Consider the following 19,293-nt stretch of genomic DNA (forward strand, 5'->3'; position numbering starts at 1 on the left):
AAATACATGGCATTTCTTTACCTTGTTTATGGCAGTATAGCTTGAATCTACATGCATAACACATACCTTGCATTTGATAATGCTCCTTTATGCATGTGACATTAAGTTTTAATTCTCTTGTAGTTTAAATGTGTGATTTAAATCTATGTCCTATGATAGGACATTCAAACACGTTACATGTGTAACTGGAAAAGACAGGACCATCTATAAGATAAAACACCTCATTTTAATAATCAATGTAAAACTGCTATATTATCATCGTGGTAATAACGGGGATCTTATGTTTGTGGCGTTAGTAAGTTAATCAAAGCTGCGTATCATTGGACACCATGCAATGCACTTTAGGGCATATTTTGGACACAATATGTGCGTGGAAATATCTAACTAAAGGTGGCATCATGATCTCTTGCGTGCCATGAATCTAGTTGGACTGCTCCCGAAGTTCAGCCGAACCTGGCCGGCTGGTGGCCGGTAACGTAAAAGTGTGACAGGGGCTCTGCCTTTTACCTTACTGAAGGCAATCAAGATATTGATACCAGTTGATATCTCAGAGCCATAGGAACATATTGACCAATCAACGGTGCATCCCTTTAGAGGAGACATGTAACGATACTGTAAATAAGGAGTTGTCTCTGATTTTATCACAAAATCTTGTCTACAGACCCCTGCCCGCAAAACTACGAACTCGTCGAGGTGAACGGAACCACTACGTGCCTGCGGTTTTCTGCCGGAGGTGACCGTAAAAACTACCAGGCGGCCAGCCAGACCTGCCGAGATGAAGGCGCCCGTTTGGTGGTCATCAAATCCGCTGCACTGGACGCGTTCATCGACAACCGCATCCGAACCACCTACGCCGCAGAGACGTGGATCGGGCTGGATGATCTGACTGTTCATGTGAGTGTTTGGTATATATGTTTATTTTGCATATTTGCTTGAACCATCAAGAGTTAACAATTAAGCACTGCCCTTTGGTTGAGTCAAACGCCATCCACGTTAGTAGTAATTATTAGTTAGGTAAAGTAAACCTATCTTTTCGAGGCAAAATTGTGTTTTCAGAATGGCAAATGTGTGAATAGTTCAGGAGTGATACTTGTTATTTTGCTACTTCCTGTTAGTCTAGGTCTAGTCTATTCATGATAGGAACTAGTGCTCTTGACGTATTGAAGCAGTGTATACAGAGCAAAGGGAGCGGACCTTGGGTAGCGGACGAAAGCTAACAAGGCTGACACTCAGGCGCTACTCCAGAACAGAGCTAACTCATAGATTCTGTAAAAAACAGCATGTGCCGGCTTTCGTAAAAGTGGCTATGTACTATCGCAACTTCCACAAAAACCACCAACTTTGTACATGTACCCCTGTGGTTTAGCATCATGTATCGGCTTGATTTTCTTTATTTCACACGCTCGAATTAGTTTTAAGGTCTCCAGAGGATGTCATCCATAACACAAGTCAGTGTTATACAATAACAATAACAAATATTTGAACATTTCTACAGTTTCAATACCGTTGGAGTGACGGCAGCGTGCTGGGTGCTGGTGACTTCAACGACTGGTTTCCCTCACAGCCGAACCCAGACCTAGAAAGATGTGTGGAGATCCGCCCGCAGTTTGGCTACACGTGGAACGACCATCACTGCAGTTACCTCAAGAACTACATTTGCGAGATAAGTACGTTCCAGCATCTGACAATTTGTAGATCCGTAGTTTTGTTTTGTACTGCATTTCTTTTTGCTCTTTTCGTTGTTGTTGTTTGTTTATATGATCAATAAACAGCAGCGCCTTGTAGTTATCTGATGCAGGAAACTAGCAGTCAAAAAAAGTGATTTTCTAACTCATCGATGTTTAAGTGTGCGGCCACCCAGGCAGTAGGGCTGATAACGGGTGCCGAAAGATACACAAATGAGCGCGCGCGTGAGTGTATGCGAGTGTGTGTTTATGTGTGTGTGTGTGTGTGTGTGTGTGTGTGTGTGTGTGTGTGTGTGTGTGTGCGTGTGTGTGTGTGTGTGTGTGTGTGTGTGTGTGTGTGTGTGTGTGCGAGTGTGTATTCATTCTGTTCGCAGATATTAGTTGGGGTAGGTCACACTACCAGGTGCATAAATGTGAAAATTATGTGAATTTCGTGCAAAATTTCAAGGAAATGTGAAAAAATGTGATGTAATGTGAATTTTTTTGAGGTTCAACAGCATCACATTTTATCACATAAGTTCACAGAAAATCATATAAAATAACATTTCTGAAGCGCGACACCTTTATGTGAAAAAATGTTATTATTTTGCGTCACATTTTTTTCACATTTGCAGTGAACGGTCCAGAAAAATCACATTTTCAAATGTGAAAAGATGTTATCTAAATGTGATGTTGGATCTCCTCCCATTATGTGAAATTATGTGACTGCCTGTATGTTCTTTTTCCGCCGATGCCTATGTGATTTTTATGTGAAACGTAGTCTCAGTGAAAATGTGAAACAATGTTAACCTGAGTCACTATTTTTAAAAATGTGTCTTCATGTGAAAGTTATGTGAAATGGGTTTGACTACAAAATGTGAAAAGATGTGAAGACATCTGGCATTCCGCGAAATGTGAAATTTATGTGATGTTCACGAAAACGCAAAATGTGAAAAGATGTGACATCAAATCACATTTTTGACATGTGAAACAAATGTGAAATTAATGTGATTCGTGATTACACAAGACCGGGAATCATGTGAGTTGACAGAATATGTAAAAGGTAAGTGTACTTGTAGGTCTTCTCCATTGAATGGGCTAATCATGATCATTTGTGGGGCAAGCGCGCGAATGTGTATTGTAAACAATACAGGCCTATTACCTTATTGTATGATGTGATCTATCATTCAGTACTAATCAACGAACAAAAGGTGTGAAAACCCCCTCCACTCCCTCTCGCGTGCCACTCTTATGTTGCTAATTATCCATTTTACAAGTGAAAGCGCCGAATATCGCGACACATTGATAGTTTGGCCAAGGCCAGTCAAGGCGTTTGAAACACTAAAGTAAAGAATGATGCTTGGCGGTGAATATTCTGCTATGTGACAGTCCAGCGAGGTCTAAATAAGTTTTGGTCTGTCACCGAGTATAGCTGGCAGTTGAATGGCAGTTTAACAACAAGATCTGGCGAATGCGCTGTTAATATGTTAATTTTGGCTCTGGTGCAATACAAAGACAATGCTGGAAACACGATAATATATGCAACAAGAAATGCCTGAAAACAATGGTGTTAGTTGTCTATAAAGCAAGCCGTAATTCAAAAAGAAGTTTTGTTACGTGCATGAAATTGTCCTCTGATAAAAAAGTAACAAGAAATGCTTTTGAAAAAAGGCAGCCTTTCGCTTAGTTTGTGTATACAAAGTTGTAATGAACGAGCTTGAAGATTACTTTTTTCTTTCCCTTCTTTCCATTGAGGCAGCCGCCTTCAGCAGTTTGAAGATTCTGCTGCCTGTAGTGTTGATAAACTCTACAAGAATCACGCGAAGAAAAACCTCACCGATTTCGATGTGCTCACGAAGCTGAGGTGTCCGTGTGGCCTAATTCCTTAATGGGAGGAAAGACTATCAAATTGCAAAATGTTTCTGCAAGTTCCGCTATGGTTGGAACCTGGCTAACGTGTTGTATTCAGTAAGAGGAACAAAGTGTGACTAATATCCACCAAGCACACACACAAAGATGTTTTATTGTTTCTTCTTTACCTTGCAGGTACAGTACTACAAGTCGAACAGACCTCTACAAACACGTTTTGCAGGGCGCGTTACATGCCCGGTCATGCCTGCTGATAGGAACGTAAAACAATACATAAACTAAGCACTACATTCGTCTTTACCCGATTCGTATGCCACATATCCTTGCATGGGCTTGGCATCAACATTCGAATCTACATGGAGCAATGTCTCGCTACATGTATCATAGAACCTTGCGGAAGGACAGGACAGGACGGACGGAATGAACTCAAATTCCCGTCTCAAAGCCTTTAGCAGCCTCAGGGCTGCGAAAGGCAAAAATAAAGAATCGGGACAGTTTCTGCTGAGGAATAAGTACGTTGTAATACTATCAATTTGAGGATGCTCAAACTTGCAGCATGCAAGGTGCCGCAGTATATTGAAATTATTTAATATATGGTGAGAATGTATCAGGGCCCCTTTTCTGTGTCATATGGTAGAAAATAGATTGTCGCGTAAAAGAGTCCACAGTTACCTGGGTATTATGGTATTTCTCGGTTTGAAAAATGGTTTATCTGCCTCGAGTTAAACATAATCTATGACTTCTAAATGTCCAGGAACTCAGTACATACAGCACCGTACATATAGACACGGACCGTAGTAAACTTCGGGTAGGTTGTTGACTGAGAAGTTATGGGTTCCAGGCTGATAACGAAAGAATCGTTTAATCTAAAGGAAAACTAAAATAGTCCACAGTTACCCAGTATTATGGTCTTTCTCCGTTTGAAAAATGTTTTATCTGTCTCGAGTTGAACATATTCTATGACTTCTAAATGTTCAGGAACTCAGTACACACAGCACCGTGCATATAGACACGGACCGTAGTGAACTTCGGGTATGTGAAAATATGTGAAAAATGTACAGTTGGTAGCAGAAAATCATTTTTGTAACATTCAAGGACATACAGGATGCTAAGAGGATAAAATAGGCTACAGGCGTACTATAGTGTTTGAAAATAAAGTCCAAATACAATACTGCCCTTCACCTGACAGAACGTTTCCTAGCACACGCACTCAAAACGTCTGCAGTGTAACAGCCCTCTTTTCACAGTGTAATCGAATGGGCTTAGACACAAGCCATGTTAGCTTTGACGCGAGAGACGCATAATAGCTGGAAATCCCTGTCGGGCGCTCTAATTGGTTTGCGTTCTGGGCGCAGGTTATTGTCAAAACCCTTTGTTAATGTTCTTAGTTAAAACTCTTTGGTTACGCTTTTCCGCACGTATTTATACTATCTTCACCATAGTTCCCTGACCAAGAACAAATGTCAGAAGCCATCGCTCATTATGCAAATCGGGTGTAATTGGCACCTCAACGTGAAGTTGGAACTTCACACCTGAGGCGAAGACCCTAAAGCGGAGGCGCGAGAAGCCCCACAAGTTTGTCTCACCCCGATGTGTTTGCATTTTAACACCTATTTGAGGAGGAATCTCGGAAACCTAGAAACGGTCGTAAATAAGTTTGTTACCTGTTACAAAAATTTTCACATAAAATCACATAATCATCTAGGATATAGGCAAATGTGAAATTATGTGAAACATTTTCACATAAAATAACATTCTGACCTCTTATGTGAAAAAATGTGATTTGAACTTCACATAATTTCACATTTGACTCCTTTCAGTTTGCGGGGTAAAACCGCTTCACATTTCTTCACATCTTCTCACATTTTGAATTCACATTTTTTTTGGCCATGTTTTCGGGTTGTGTGATTTCACATAATCGATTCACATTTTTCAAACAGTTACATTGTTTCACATAAAATAACATTTGACGATTCACATTTTGAAAAAAAATCACATTTTGGGTTTCACATATTTCTAATGGGATTCACATTACATCACATTTTTTCACATTTCATTAAAATTTTGCACGAAATTCACATAATTTTCACATTCATGCACCTGGTAGTGTCAGTAGATTCTAATATTGTTGGCTGCTATTCGGCCATAAGTCAGCAGAACACAACCAACCATTCGTTTAAATTCGTGAAGAAACGTAGGCGACGCGTGGCCTAAACCTGGTCAGACTACTACATCAGTCGTACCTGGTCGGCTATAGTTAGTCGGAAACAGATACCGGGGAAGGTCGTGAAGGTGTGACGGGATTAAACCTCTCCATGTTGCTAAAACAGAATACTGCGATTATAAACATGGCAGTCGTGATCCATTCAATCCGGCTCGGTTTTAGTCCTTAATAATACAAATTGGAACAATCATAGTACATGTAGTCCTTTCGAAAAGGTAGATTGGTCCAGACTCTCAAAAATCTGTTCTCAATGTAGGACCTGTGGTTGATGGCGGTTGGTCAGACTGGAGCCCGTGGTCTGGCTGTAGCGTGACGTGTGGAGTCGGGACGGAGACTCGGGGCCGAACCTGCACCAATCCGGCACCAGCTAACGGTGGGGCGGACTGTGATGGACTGGATCAGGACACTCAAGACTGTGACACGGAGGTGCTCTGTCCGGGTAAGTCGTGCCTGTATCTGTAAGATATTCACATTCAATTAAAAAAAAGAAGCAATAATATCAAATCAAACTCTTCATTTACATCAACTTATTGCTTCAATAGGTTTTTAAGTAAACCTCTTTGTCCTATTTAAAACAATACTACGATAAAGCAATCTTAAATCATCTGCTTAATACTCCTTTAATCAATGATACAAATATAAACTATCCTTAAAGTCCTTTGAAAAGATGTATTTGTACAAAGTTTGGGCCAGACTTTCTAAAATCTGTTTTCCATGACACAGTTGACGGCGGTTGGTCAGACTGGAGCCCGTGGTCTGGCTGTAGCGTGACGTGTGGAGTCGGGACGGAGACTCGGGACCGAACCTGCACCAATCCGCCACCAGCTAACGGTGGGGCGGACTGTGATGGACTGGATCAGGACACTCAAGACTGTGACACGGAGGTGCTCTGTCCAGGTAAGTCGTGTCTGTATCTGTAAGATATTCACATTTAATTTTAATTAAAAAAAAGAGCAATACTACCAAATCAAACTCTTTATTTACATCAAGTTATTGCTTTAAAAGGTTTTCAAGTAAACCTCTTTATCCTATTTAAAACAATACTACGAAATAGAAATATTGAACTATCTGCTTAATCCTCCTTTAATCAATTATAGAAATCTTAACTATCCTTAAAGTCCTTTGAAAAGATGTATTCGTACAATGTTTGGGCCAGACTCTCTAAAAATCTATTGTCCATCTAGTCGATGGCGGTTGGTCCGACTGGAGCCCGTGGTCTGCCTGTAGCGTGACGTGTGGAGTCGGGACGGAGACTCGGGACCGAACCTGCACCAATCCGGCACCAGCTAACGGTGGGGCGGACTGTGATGGACTGGATCAGGACACACAAGACTGTGACACGGGTGTGCTCTGTCCGGGTAAGTCGTGGCTACATCTGTAAGTCATTCGTTCTGAAATTGGAGAAAAAAACAATCCCACTCAATCCAAATATCTATTTAAAATCCACAAGCTATTTTACTAGATTTTTAAGTAAACCTCCTCATCCTGGGTAACGATACTATGATATCGAAATCTTTAGCCATCCCTTTAATCCGGTTTTAGTCAATAATACAAATCTAAACTGTTTTATAGTAGTCCTTTTGAAAATATGCATGTAAAAAAACGATATAAAAGACAACAAGATACAATAATTTTTAAATAATAATCATGGGCACTATTTCTGTATATTCTTGACATGAATTGTTAATTTTTCGTTCATGCAAACAGCCTGGCCGGGCCCCTGTTTGGAAATGTGACCTAAGCATAAACGAGTTCTACGATCATAAATATAGTAATCGCCAGTCATCCGTTTAATCCGGATTTAGTCAACAGTACAAATCTGAACAGTCCATACAGTCTTTTAAAAACGATGCATCTGTAAAAGGTTTGGTCGAGAGTCTCTCAATTCTGTTTTCCATGACACAGTTGATGGCGGATGGACCGACTGGAGCCCGTGGTCTGCCTGTAGCGTGACGTGTGGAGTTGGGACGGAGACTCGGGACCGAACCTGCACCAATCCGGCACCAGCTAACGGTGGGGCGGACTGTGATGGACTGGATCAGGGCACAAAAGACTGTGACACGGGTGTGCTTTGTCCAGGTAAGTTGTGCCTGTGTCTGTATGACATTTACATTAAATTTGAAAAAAAAGGGAAGCATTACTATCAAATCAAAATCTTTTTTAAATCAACTTATTGCTTTAATAGATTTTCAAGTAATTTAAACCTCTTTATCCTATTAATAATAATACTACGATTTATCCAAGCTTGAACCATCTGCTTAATGCTCCTTTAATCTATTATACAAATCTAAACTATCCTTAAAGTCCTATAAAAAGATGTATTTGTACAAATTTTGGGCCAGACTCTGTGAAATCTGTTTTCCATGACACAGTGGATGGCGGTTGGTCCGACTGGAGCCCGTGGTCTGGCTGTAGCGTGACGTGTGGAGTCGGGACGGAGACTCGGGACCGAACCTGCACCAATCCGGCACCAGCTAACGGTGGGGCGGACTGTGATGGACTGGATCAGGACACACAAACCTGTGACACGGGAGTGCTTTGTCCGGGTATGTTGTGTCATCATCTTTAAGTCATTCGTCCTGAAATTGAAAAAAAAAAAAAAAAAAAATCCCACTCAATCCTAATATCTATTCAAAATCCACCAACTATTTTACTAGATTTTTAAGTAAACCTCCTCATCCTGGGTAACGATACTATGATATAGTAATCTTTAGCCATCCATTTAATCTGGTTTCAGTAAAAAATTACACATCTAAACTGTCTTATAATAGTTCTTTTGAAAAGATGCATTTAAAAAGTACGATATACAATTATATGTAAAAGACAACAAAACACAATATTTTTTCAATAATAATCATGGGCACTATTTCTGTATATTCTTCACATGAATTGCCAATTTTTCGTTCATGCAAACAGCCCGGCCGGGCTCCGGTTTGGAAATGTAACCTAAGGATAAAAGAGTCATAAATATAGTAATCGACATTTATCCGTTTGATCTGGTTTGAGTCAACAGTACAAATCTGAACAGTCCTTACAGTCAATAGATAAAGTTGTTTAGTCTTTTCACACTGGATTATTGAAATTTTAATGTGTAGACGTTTCAGCTAGTATCCACTAGCTTTCATCAGTACAAAGTGAGGACATTTCCGGTACAAGAATTAAGTTCTAAATAAACAAAAACAATCCATGTTCTAAAGTAAGTTCTAAAAAAAACAAAAGGTAACTGACACGTTCTAAGAAACAATCTAAGGTAAACTAAATAAACAAAAGGTAAATACCAAAATATAAACAAAAATGAGAAGACAAATAACTAATAAAAAACTAAAGTAAGAAAAATAATGATCAAAAATTATATCTGGATAAGAATTTTACGTTACAGAGCGCAGTCCCAAGAGCTTGACAGATCAAATCTTAACCCCCCCCTTTCTATTTAAAGATGGCCGAAAAATATGTTCATAGATAGACTCTCTTACCCCCCGTTCAAACCACCTAGATTCACGATCTAAAATGTCAAGTGTTATCTATCTGAAAGGAAAGTCCATGATGAATGTTGAGGTGGTGATATATCGCTGAAGAAAACCCACTAGAACTAGCCCTACAGTGTTGCTTGTATCTCTCCTTTAACGGTTGACTCGTTTCACCGATATATGTGTCCTTGCACTGCGGATCATCGCACTTCAATCTTACAGTCTTTTAAAAAAGATGCATCTGTAAAGGTTTTGGTCGAGACTATGTCAAATCTGTTGTCCATGACATAGTCGATGGCGGTTGGTCCGACTGGAGCCCGTGGTCTGCCTGTAGCGTGACGTGTGGAGTCGGGACGGAGACTCGGGGCCGAACCTGCACCAATCCGGCACCAGCTAACGGTGGGGCGGACTGTGATGGACTGGATCAGGACACACAAACCTGTGACACGGGTGTGCTCTGTCCGGGTAAGTTGTGTCATCATCTGTAAGTCATTCGTCTTGAAATTGGAGATAAAAACAATCCCATTCACTCCAAATATCTATTTTTTTAAGACCCACTAACTATTTTACTAGATTTTCAAGTAAACCTTCTCATCCTGGGTAACGATACTATGATATAGTAATCTTTAGCCATCCATTTAATCCGGTTTTAGTCAATAATACAAATCTAAACTGTTTTATAGTAGTCCTTTTGAAAAGATGCATTCAAAAAAGTGTGATATACAATCATATGTAAAAGACAACAAAACACAATAATTTTTTAAATAATAATCATGGGCACTATATGTATTTTCTTGACATGAATTGTTACTAGTAATTTTTCGTTCATGCAAACAGCCCGGCCGGGCTCCGGTTTGGAAATGTAACCTAAGGATAAAAGAGTCATAAATATAGTAATCGACATTTATCCGTTTGATCTGGTTTGAGTCAACAGTACAAATCTGAACAGTCCTTACAGTCTTTTAAAAAAAATGCATCTGTAAAGGTTTTGGTCGAGACTATGTCAAATCTGTTGTCCATGATACAGTCGATGGCGGTTGGACCGACTGGAGCCCGTGGTCTGGCTGTAGCGTGACATGTGGAGTCGGGACGGAGACTCGGGACCGAACCTGCACCAATCCGGCACCAGCTAACGGTGGGGCGGACTGTGATGGACTGGATCAGGAGACACAAAACTGTGACACGGGTGTGCTCTGTCCGGGTAAGTCGTGTCTATATCTGTAAGATATTCACATTCAATTAAAGAAAAAGGGAAGCAATACTATCAAATCAAAATCTCCATTTACATCACCTTATTGCTTTAATAGGTTTTCAAGTAAACCTCTTTATCCTATTAAAAACAATACTACGATATAGCAATCTTGAACCATCTGCTTAATCCTCCTTGAATCCAAGATACAAATCTAAACTATGCTTAAAATCCTTTGAAGAGATGTATTTGTACAAAGTTTGGGCCAGACTCTCTAAAATCTGTTGTCCATGACACAGTCGATGGCGGTTGGTCCGACTGGAGCCCGTGGTCTGGCTGTAGCGTGACGTGTGGAGTCGGGACGGAGACTCGGGGCCGAACCTGCACCAATCCGGCACCAGCTAACGGTGGGGCGGACTGTGATGGACTGGATCAGGACACACAAGACTGTGACACGGGCGTGCTCTGTCCGGGTAAGTAGTGCCTGTATCTGTAAGATATTCGCATTAAAAATGAGATGCAATAATATCAAAGTCTTCATTTATATCAACTCATTATAATAATAGATTTTCAAGTAAACCTCTTTAGCGATTTAGAATAATACTACGATATAGCAATCTTGCACCATCTGCTTAATGCTCCTTTAATCAATGATTCAAATATAAAGTACCCTTTAAAAAGATGTATTCGTACAAAGTTTGGGCCAGACTCTCTAAAATCTGTTTTCCATGACATAGTTGATGGCGGTTGGACCGACTGGAGCCCGTGGTCTGGCTGTAGCGTGACGTGTGGAGTCGGGACGGAGACTCGGGACCGAACCTGCACCAATCCGGCACCAGCTAACGGTGGGGCGGACTGTGATGGACTGGGTCAGGACACACAAGACTGTGACACGGGGGTGCTCTGTTCAGGTAACTTGAAGTTCTATAATGATTTATTGTTGTACCTGCATTTCTGAAGTATTCTCCTTGAGCAGCGTATAATTAGATAGAAATGGGCGAAACAAGGCTCACTTACACCTGCATTAGCATTTTTATTTGCATCATTTTGTCATGATTAATCCTGCTTGTTATCTATAGAAATCGTGAGGACCTCTCTTGGTTGTCTCTGATTAGGTTCTTGGGGATACACAGTCAGTATCTTCTTGCAAAAGGTCATCTGTAGTTTGGTCCAGACTACCTCAAGATCTGTTTTCCATGTAGCTGCCGGTTGCTGATCTAACTGGAGCCAGTGGTCTAACTTTAGCGTGACATGTGGAGAGCAAATATAGTGACTAAAAAGCATATAAATTGTAACTACCTTTACAGCTGTGTCTGACTTGACCTTCCACGATATCGAGATGGACCGGATGACCCTGTCCTGGACAGCATCTGCTAACGTCACACGATACCGACTCCGTTACCGCCATGCCGGGGCTTCGTACCAGGACCTGTCTCCCCCGCCAGCACCGGGCGACACCCAGGCCACCGTACGGGGACTGTGGGCGGATACGGAGTACTTCTTCTCCCTGACTGCGTTTGGAGAGAACGACGAGGAAATAGGAGAGATCGGCGGCACAGAGACAACAGGTAGGTCTGTGCATGGGTGGAAAAGAGTCTGTAGAGTCGTGTGGCGTTGCGGCAGAGTGCTCGACTCGGAACCACGAGGTCCCGGGTTCGAGTCCTGACATGCCATCGATCTTGTGCCCTTGGGAAAAGCACTTAACACGACTTTCCTCACTTAACTCAAGTGAAAATGAGTATTGTCCTGTCCTGTACTTATTCTCTGTGTTGGTGGTGGCATAAAATAAGTTGATATAACTTGAGTGTGCTGTCACTATGTTTAGTCATGAAATGTTTGAAAAAAAAAGTCTAAAGCTTCCTTCATCCTAATAATATGAAATGCAGAAGAGAACATATCTCACCGTAGGGATAGAAATGATTTTTTTCTGCATTCCCACATAGGAAATTGCCTGGATCATTTAGAATATAGGAAGTATACCTCAAACTAAAACTATTCAGAAACCATCGTCGTTCTTTTAACACTTCAAAGCTGGTGGCAGTCAATACAGCTAATAAAAATCAACACATACACCTACATTTGTACGTGGACCGGTGCAGGTAGACATCAGAAATACCTGCACGGCTCCAATTCTACCTTCGCTAATCTGTTTACATGTATGCAGGTGGTATTTCGAGCGCTGCTCTATGTTTCTGGTATAAATGTGAGAAATGTTCATTAAGTAGTAGCATAGTCATGTGCAATGATGAAGTTATGTGTATTATATGCTCAATGAGATGAATGGATCCTTTTTTTTCAGGTGAAGTTATCGTGAACGTGGACTGCCATCAGGACCACATGAGCGTGACCTTCCCTAGAGCAGCGCTAACAGAGGTCAATGTGGACACCATGCACCTACTGAACGACAGCTGCCGGGCGACGCATAACGTGACCGAGGTGACTCTTCGGACCGGTCTGCAGGAGTGCGGGACGATCCAGGAGGTAAGTATTTAATAAATGGTTTATTGGCCAAACATCACCCGTGTAATCGCAACCTTATAGTGCTGAATTGATGCAGGGTTTACAACCAGATGATACAAATGGTAATAATACACATAATAATACACATAATACACATGATACACATATTTGTTCCACATTTTTTTGGAACTGTCGCAAGGGTCTGTGCGGCTGCCATTCGGCGCCACAAGGTGTCCTCAATAAGGCTTTCCCCAACCAAAGTTAGGTGCCCATTCACACCTGGGTGGAGTGAGGGAAGTCGTGTAAAGTACCTTTCCAAAAGGACACAACGTCGGGGCGCATGTCCAGACATGTCCCGGGTACGACTCGGGATCGAACCCGGGTCTCCCGGTTCACAATCAAATGATCTACCACTACGCCACGCGACGCCACCGTAGACGTCTGGAGTGTAAAAAACGGTCACAGGAAAAACAACTAGTGGGATTGTTACTGTGCCAAGGTTGCGCATGTATCTGAAATGTCTGTTTTGGTAACATTCTGTGCATCTCTCCGTGTTTTCATAGTCGTCAGAAGGCAAAATCATCTTCAGTAACGAGGCGATCGGCAGTCCGGTAGTGCACGGTAACGGTGCTGTGAGAGGAGCAACCTTCAGGACGAGGTTCCAGTGTGAGTTCGTCAGTCAGTTTGTTGTCTCACAGGAAAGGAACATCCTCTTCAACATTCCGTCTCCTCGGTAAGTGTTGTTAGATCTAGACATGTGACTGCATGCGCAACTGCGCACAATCACAGTATGAGCTAAGGAAACTCCGCTCAAAACAAACTCAATACATCGCTAATTAACAGATGATCCAAAATACAGTAGTGCACAAATTTTCTACGAGTACAAAATCATGGATTGAATCTCCTAGCTCCTGGGATCCTGACTACATTCACATGTATGACTAGCATAGAATAAACAGTTTGCCACTAGCTAATTGCCCCCATGGTTGTCTATCCGTACAGTGTGGAAGTTGTGAACGCGGAAAACCAGTTCACCTTCGAGATGCACATGTCTCCATCTGCAGACTTTGCTGATACCTACAGGTCAGCCGACTACCCAGTACAGGTGAGCCTTTGAAGCTTCGTTTTTTAAAGGCTAATGTCTTTCGATATAAATTCATTTAATGTGTGCAAACCTTGCTCCATTGTATCTAGACTGGGTGCTTCAACTAGTTCAGAAGACAGCTGAACAGGGACAAAGTTTGTTTCAGTTTCATAAAGCCCTAACATTACACATACCGAACCTTCATAAACCAACAACCAACCAAGGTTGCCTGGAGTTCGGGAGCAGTCTAAATCTGACCAGATTTAAGGCACGTCTACCTTTTTCATACGAATTGAATCAAATTTGAGTCAAATTTGCGTCGAATTTGATCCTCGAACAGGTCCCTAACACTTCTGACCTATTCCCGAACACCAGCTAACCATGACATGACCACCCCCGGTCCATATTAGAATGGTTTAAACATTGTTTGATACATTCGACTGACGCAAGCAAACGATAGCCAATCTACCAGACAACCACAGCTACTTCATGGTCGGGGTGGGGGAATTCAGCAGTGTTCGGAAGGCCATTTCCGGCTATGTGTGACAGGGGCTTAAGATACATAATTGTATGCTGTAACACAATAACCACATGCTTCGCTTTCCTTGTTCCTCTTTATCATTCTTGTTCTTGATTCCCCTGTGCTTAGGTGACCCCGTCTGACCAGCTGAATTTCGGACTGAGCGTGAACTCACCTCTGGACAACCTGGAGCTGCTCGCCCTCCACTGCCTCGCCACGCCGAGTACCGACCCTGACGACTCTCCAAGTGTAGGCATCATTCAAGATGGGTAAGTTCCTTCACATCACTTCTTAACATAAAAAAATACCGACGTGTTACAAGTAGGGGCCAAAGATTTTGACCTAATAGACGTTCTTCTCGGTTAAAGGCAAGTGGTATGTCTGATATTGACAGTTACTGAAATGTCTTAGCAAAATTTCGTCATCACTCAATTTCGACATACTTGAGGCGTTTGAAATAGCTCCAAAATAAGTTCCATGTGGCGTCTCTTTATTTTTTTGTAACACCCATTAATAGATAGAACCAGCCTACGATACGAAATAAGCAACCGTCAGAAAATTTAAATTCAAAATCCAATTTCCCATTATGAAATTGCACTGGATAACTTAGAAACCAGTTACGAATCTGCTGCTGTATACATAGAATTGTTCAGGGAATCATCATCTGAGCCAACCACAGTCATTTCTCTGCTTTAGGTGCGACATCGACACAACGCTTCAGTTAAACACTGAGCTGTCTAACGACATGGCCTTGTACTACTCCATCCAATCATTCACCTTCCCCAACGTTGAAGATCCCAGCCTGGTAAAATAAACAGAGACATAAAAACTATGGTCTGGTGCTGGGCTGTGTTACGTAACTGTCAGTTTTAAGTTGATTTCCATGCTTTAAGGTGATGGTCTCATAGATGTAACATTTTCCACAGTGCGCTGCGCATTTCATTTTCTGTTGGTCTCGCGCTTGTCATAAGGTTTAAATCTGCTTTATATCAATCAATCAATAAATAAATCAACCAACCAAACAACCAACCAGTCAGTCAGTCAGTCAGTCAGTCAATCAGTCAGTCAGTCAGTCAGTCAGTCAGTCAATCAGTCAATCAGTCAATCAGTCAGTCAGTCAGTCAGTCAATCAGTCAGTCAGTCAGTCAGTCAATCAGTCAGTCAATCAGTCAGTCAGTCAGTCAATCAGTCAGTCAATCAATCAGTCAGTCATACAGTCAGTCTATCAGTCAATCAGTCAGTCAGTCTATCAGTCAGTCAGTCAGTCTATCAGTCAGTCAATCAATCAGTCATCAGTCAGTCAGTCAATCAGTCAGTCAGTCAGTCAGTCAATCAGTCAGTCAGTCAATCAGTCAGTCAGTCAGTCAATCAGTCAGTCAATCAGTCAGTCAGTCAGTCAGTCAATCAATCAGTCAGTCAACCAGTCAGTCAGTCAGTCAATCAGTCAGTCAGTCAGTCAATCAGTCAGTCAATCAGTCAGTCAGTCAGTCAGTCAGTCAATCAGTCAGTCAGTCAGTCAGTCAGTCAATCAGTCAGTCAGTCAATCAGTCAGTCAGTCAGTCAGTCAGTCAGTCAGTCAGTCAATCAATCAGTCAGTCAACCAGTCAGTCAGTCAGTCAATCAGTCAGTCAGTCAGTCAATCAGTCAGTCAATCAGTCAGTCAGTCAGTCAGTCAGTCAATCAGTCAGTCAGTCAGTCAGTCAGTCAATCAGTCAATCAGTCAGTCAGTCAGTCAGTCTATCAGTCAGTCAGTCAATAATCCATGTGCATCAGGTTCTGGCACACGGTGACTACCGCCATCTCTCTCCAGAATGTCCTATTTTGAGATCCGGTTGGTTCTGGCAACCCCTTACTCTTTAACACTTAGTCCTTCCACTTTCGTCTAAGGATTCAAGCAAGAAAACTTGTTTCTCTCTGAAAGGGTTGTGAATACGCATTGATCCAGCATCAGCCTCCTCTGTATAAAAGCTTAGAGTCAAAGATTTGATGCGCGTCGTAAAAGCTGCCTTTGTCAACGCATTTAAAATGAGCACTGAACTGGTCTTATTGTATATTGTCCAGTTACCAGGCTAGTTAATCATTCCTGACTGTATATAATTTTATACAGTCTAATAAATCAAATCTCTGTGCACACTGTCTCTACTTCGGTGCTCTCCGGAAGGGTCTTTTGTACCTACCTGAATCATTCTTGACTACTCCCTGGTATTTGGGTACCTTGAACAGCATGTCGATGCACCAGATTCATGTAGATGTTGTTCCTCGTACATGTCAGGTGTACATCCACTGCACCATGGTGGTCTGCTTCAAGGACGACCCAGACTCGCGGTGCAGTCAGGGCTGCATCCCCGCTAGGCGGCGCAGGCGCGCTGTGTCTGACATGAGCGAGGCCCGAGTGCGACGTGCGAGCGAAGGGGACCAAACAGCCCACATCATACAGGGACCCTTCCAAGTTAAGAGTGGACAAAAACAAGGTAGAGTTTGCAGATTAATAAGGTACCAAAATAGTTAACTCTCGTGGCTGTCAACAAATAGGATGTTCTTTAACACTTGTTCACCCTTGTCCATACGTCATCCCAGGAGTAAAGCTATTCCAAACGTTTCCCTCGTATCGTCTTTTCCATCTTGGTGAAAATGATGCTTGAAGCCATAACCTTTTCTTGTGTTTACCGTATTTGGTTGTTAATGTGGTGATCTGTACATTTGCAAGTTTTTGTTCATACCTGTTCGGACGGACCTACGGTTCTGCATGTACAGATGCTGCACACTGGTGTACCGTCAAGGGAGTAGACAGTATGAACACGATGTCTCTGCAATGAAAAATAAACTGTTCTCCAACTCAAAAAAGAATTTGACTCAGAGGAATTTTCGACAGAATCTCTCAGTCTTCACCACCTATCTGCTTCAATCGTTGCAGACATGTGATTTTCCCGGACGTGTGACGTCACTGCTGGGTCAAAGTTCATCGGAAGTCAAATCAAAATCTCTTTAAGTTTGAGGACGGTTTACTTTTCCTTACCTTACGAACTCTCTGGAACTACAAATCTATTCCTAATTATGTCTCTGTGATGTCCCACAGCCTCCACCCTGCCCACTGTCGGCATCGCTGTCGGGACAGCTGCGGGGATAGCTGGCGTCCTCCTGCTGGCTGTTGCTGTCTTCGTGGTGAGGAAGAGACGTGGCCGTGACGTCAACAAACAGGCAGAGGATCGCATCGGTAAGATGTACAGAAGTTGGTGGTATATATAACGTTACTATGATCTGAAACCGAGAGGCCCATATTTGACTTCGACCTTTTTGTTCCTTAAACTTACCCACATACTAAATATCACCACAATCTCTAAAGGCCTTCTTAAGTTATTCTGACCACAAAAATGTGGAAACCAATACACACAGACTGACCTAAAATAATACCATTTTTCCGGGAGGTACCAATCCCTATTCATGTAGTAAGATGGCATAAAAGCTGGTGAGAATGAGCCATTCGTAACTTTCAATGTCTAGAGTTGACCTCAGTTCTATGTATGATGTCATTCAGAAACGGATTTTAAGGTCAACATATCCAATAATCATGCACAAACTATATCATACCACTATAATGAGGAGGATTTATGTGCCCCCTCCCCCACTTTAGTTAGGTTCTTTACTCTAATTGAATACCGTTTTTCATTTCAGGTTTTGACAACTACTCGTTTGAGCTCTGGGGGAAGGGCAAGGCTGACAACAAGACCTCCAATCCCGAGTAGTCTTGTTTGTGTGAGCGGAAATTACAGCATGAGCGATGTTCGTGTAACAAACGAAGTCTCTCTCCTTTCTCCCCTCTATCTGTTCCCCCTCTCCTTTCACTCCTACTCTCTTATACTTTCTACCTTCTTCTCAAGTTCTCTCTCACTCGTTCTTTCTACTTATAGATTTGACCTTGTCTCTCTCGTCTAATATCGTACTGACAATTTACAGAATCTGTTCTTTATTATTCAGCTTTGTTAAGCGTCATCATATACACATAAATATCTCCCTCCCTACATACATACCTACCTAGCTTCCTAGTTATTTCTGCTCATCTTTCACCATGTCTCTTCTCTTATGTTTTCCCTTCGCAATACACAACATTTATTCCTAATTATCCAGTTTACTTGATATACACAACATATACAAGTATATATAATCATAGTGAAAGCTGACAACACCCAGAGGTGGGGGAAATTATCAATGAACACATTCTGTTCGGATTAAGAAGATTAAATTGACCGAAATCTCAAAGCATAACACAGTAACGTCATGTTATAATTTGGGCAAATTTTGGATTTTTCAAAGGACCAAGTTTATAAAACCATTTGTGATTCAATATTTCTGTAATGGACTAATATTCGACACCAAAAGATTGATTTTAAAACAATGACAGATAATGTCAGCTGAAAAAATGCCGGTTACGGGAGCTTCCTGGTACCATTACTGCCCCACAATGTGACAAACATGACGGCCGACATGTCCAACCTGTTAGAGATCAAACATCAGAGTTCTGTGGAAAACGTTTAGAAAGGCTTATCAAGTATTAGCCTAAAATTTCATTTGAGTTGGTAAATTACAATGAGAAATAAACTGTTCTAAAACAAAACAAAAAAGCTAATGAAGGCCAAAAAATTTGGTGAGTTTTTTTTTTGTCTGTTGGAGAGCAGTTTTTCTCATCAAGCTTATCAAGTGCTTGAGTTTGACATGGTAGCCGTTATAGTTGTAACTGACAACCGTCAGATTCAGAAGCAAGTAAGGAGATCAAAATGTACAAGATTGGAAATGAGTGTAGTGAGGCTGGTTGTCAAAC

General features: G+C 41.7%; 1 protein-coding gene across 1 annotated transcript in view; it reads left to right on the plus strand.

Moving 5' to 3' along the window:
* The window catches only part of LOC109466515, a 29,993-nt gene extending 11,773 nt beyond the window's left edge, over positions 1-18,220 (plus strand). The window contains exons 4-23 of the mRNA XM_019764240.1: positions 662-894; positions 1,496-1,667; positions 6,014-6,196; positions 6,481-6,654; positions 6,942-7,115; positions 7,663-7,836; positions 8,130-8,303; positions 9,516-9,689; positions 10,252-10,425; positions 10,713-10,886; positions 11,151-11,324; positions 11,721-11,981; positions 12,713-12,894; positions 13,437-13,606; positions 13,876-13,978; positions 14,607-14,746; positions 15,174-15,282; positions 16,750-16,948; positions 17,554-17,691; positions 18,150-18,220. Of these exons, the coding sequence (XP_019619799.1) occupies positions 662-894; positions 1,496-1,667; positions 6,014-6,196; positions 6,481-6,654; positions 6,942-7,115; positions 7,663-7,836; positions 8,130-8,303; positions 9,516-9,689; positions 10,252-10,425; positions 10,713-10,886; positions 11,151-11,324; positions 11,721-11,981; positions 12,713-12,894; positions 13,437-13,606; positions 13,876-13,978; positions 14,607-14,746; positions 15,174-15,282; positions 16,750-16,948; positions 17,554-17,691; positions 18,150-18,220 (3,353 nt within the window). The remainder of the gene's footprint in view (positions 1-661; positions 895-1,495; positions 1,668-6,013; positions 6,197-6,480; positions 6,655-6,941; positions 7,116-7,662; positions 7,837-8,129; positions 8,304-9,515; positions 9,690-10,251; positions 10,426-10,712; positions 10,887-11,150; positions 11,325-11,720; positions 11,982-12,712; positions 12,895-13,436; positions 13,607-13,875; positions 13,979-14,606; positions 14,747-15,173; positions 15,283-16,749; positions 16,949-17,553; positions 17,692-18,149) is intronic.
* Positions 18,221-19,293: the final 1,073 nt, after the last annotated feature.

Source organism: Branchiostoma belcheri, unplaced genomic scaffold, assembly GCF_001625305.1.
Source record: "Branchiostoma belcheri isolate BF01 breed outbred unplaced genomic scaffold, Haploidv18h27 scaffold169, whole genome shotgun sequence".
In the NCBI taxonomy this organism is placed as follows: domain Eukaryota; kingdom Metazoa; phylum Chordata; class Leptocardii; order Amphioxiformes; family Branchiostomatidae; genus Branchiostoma; species Branchiostoma belcheri.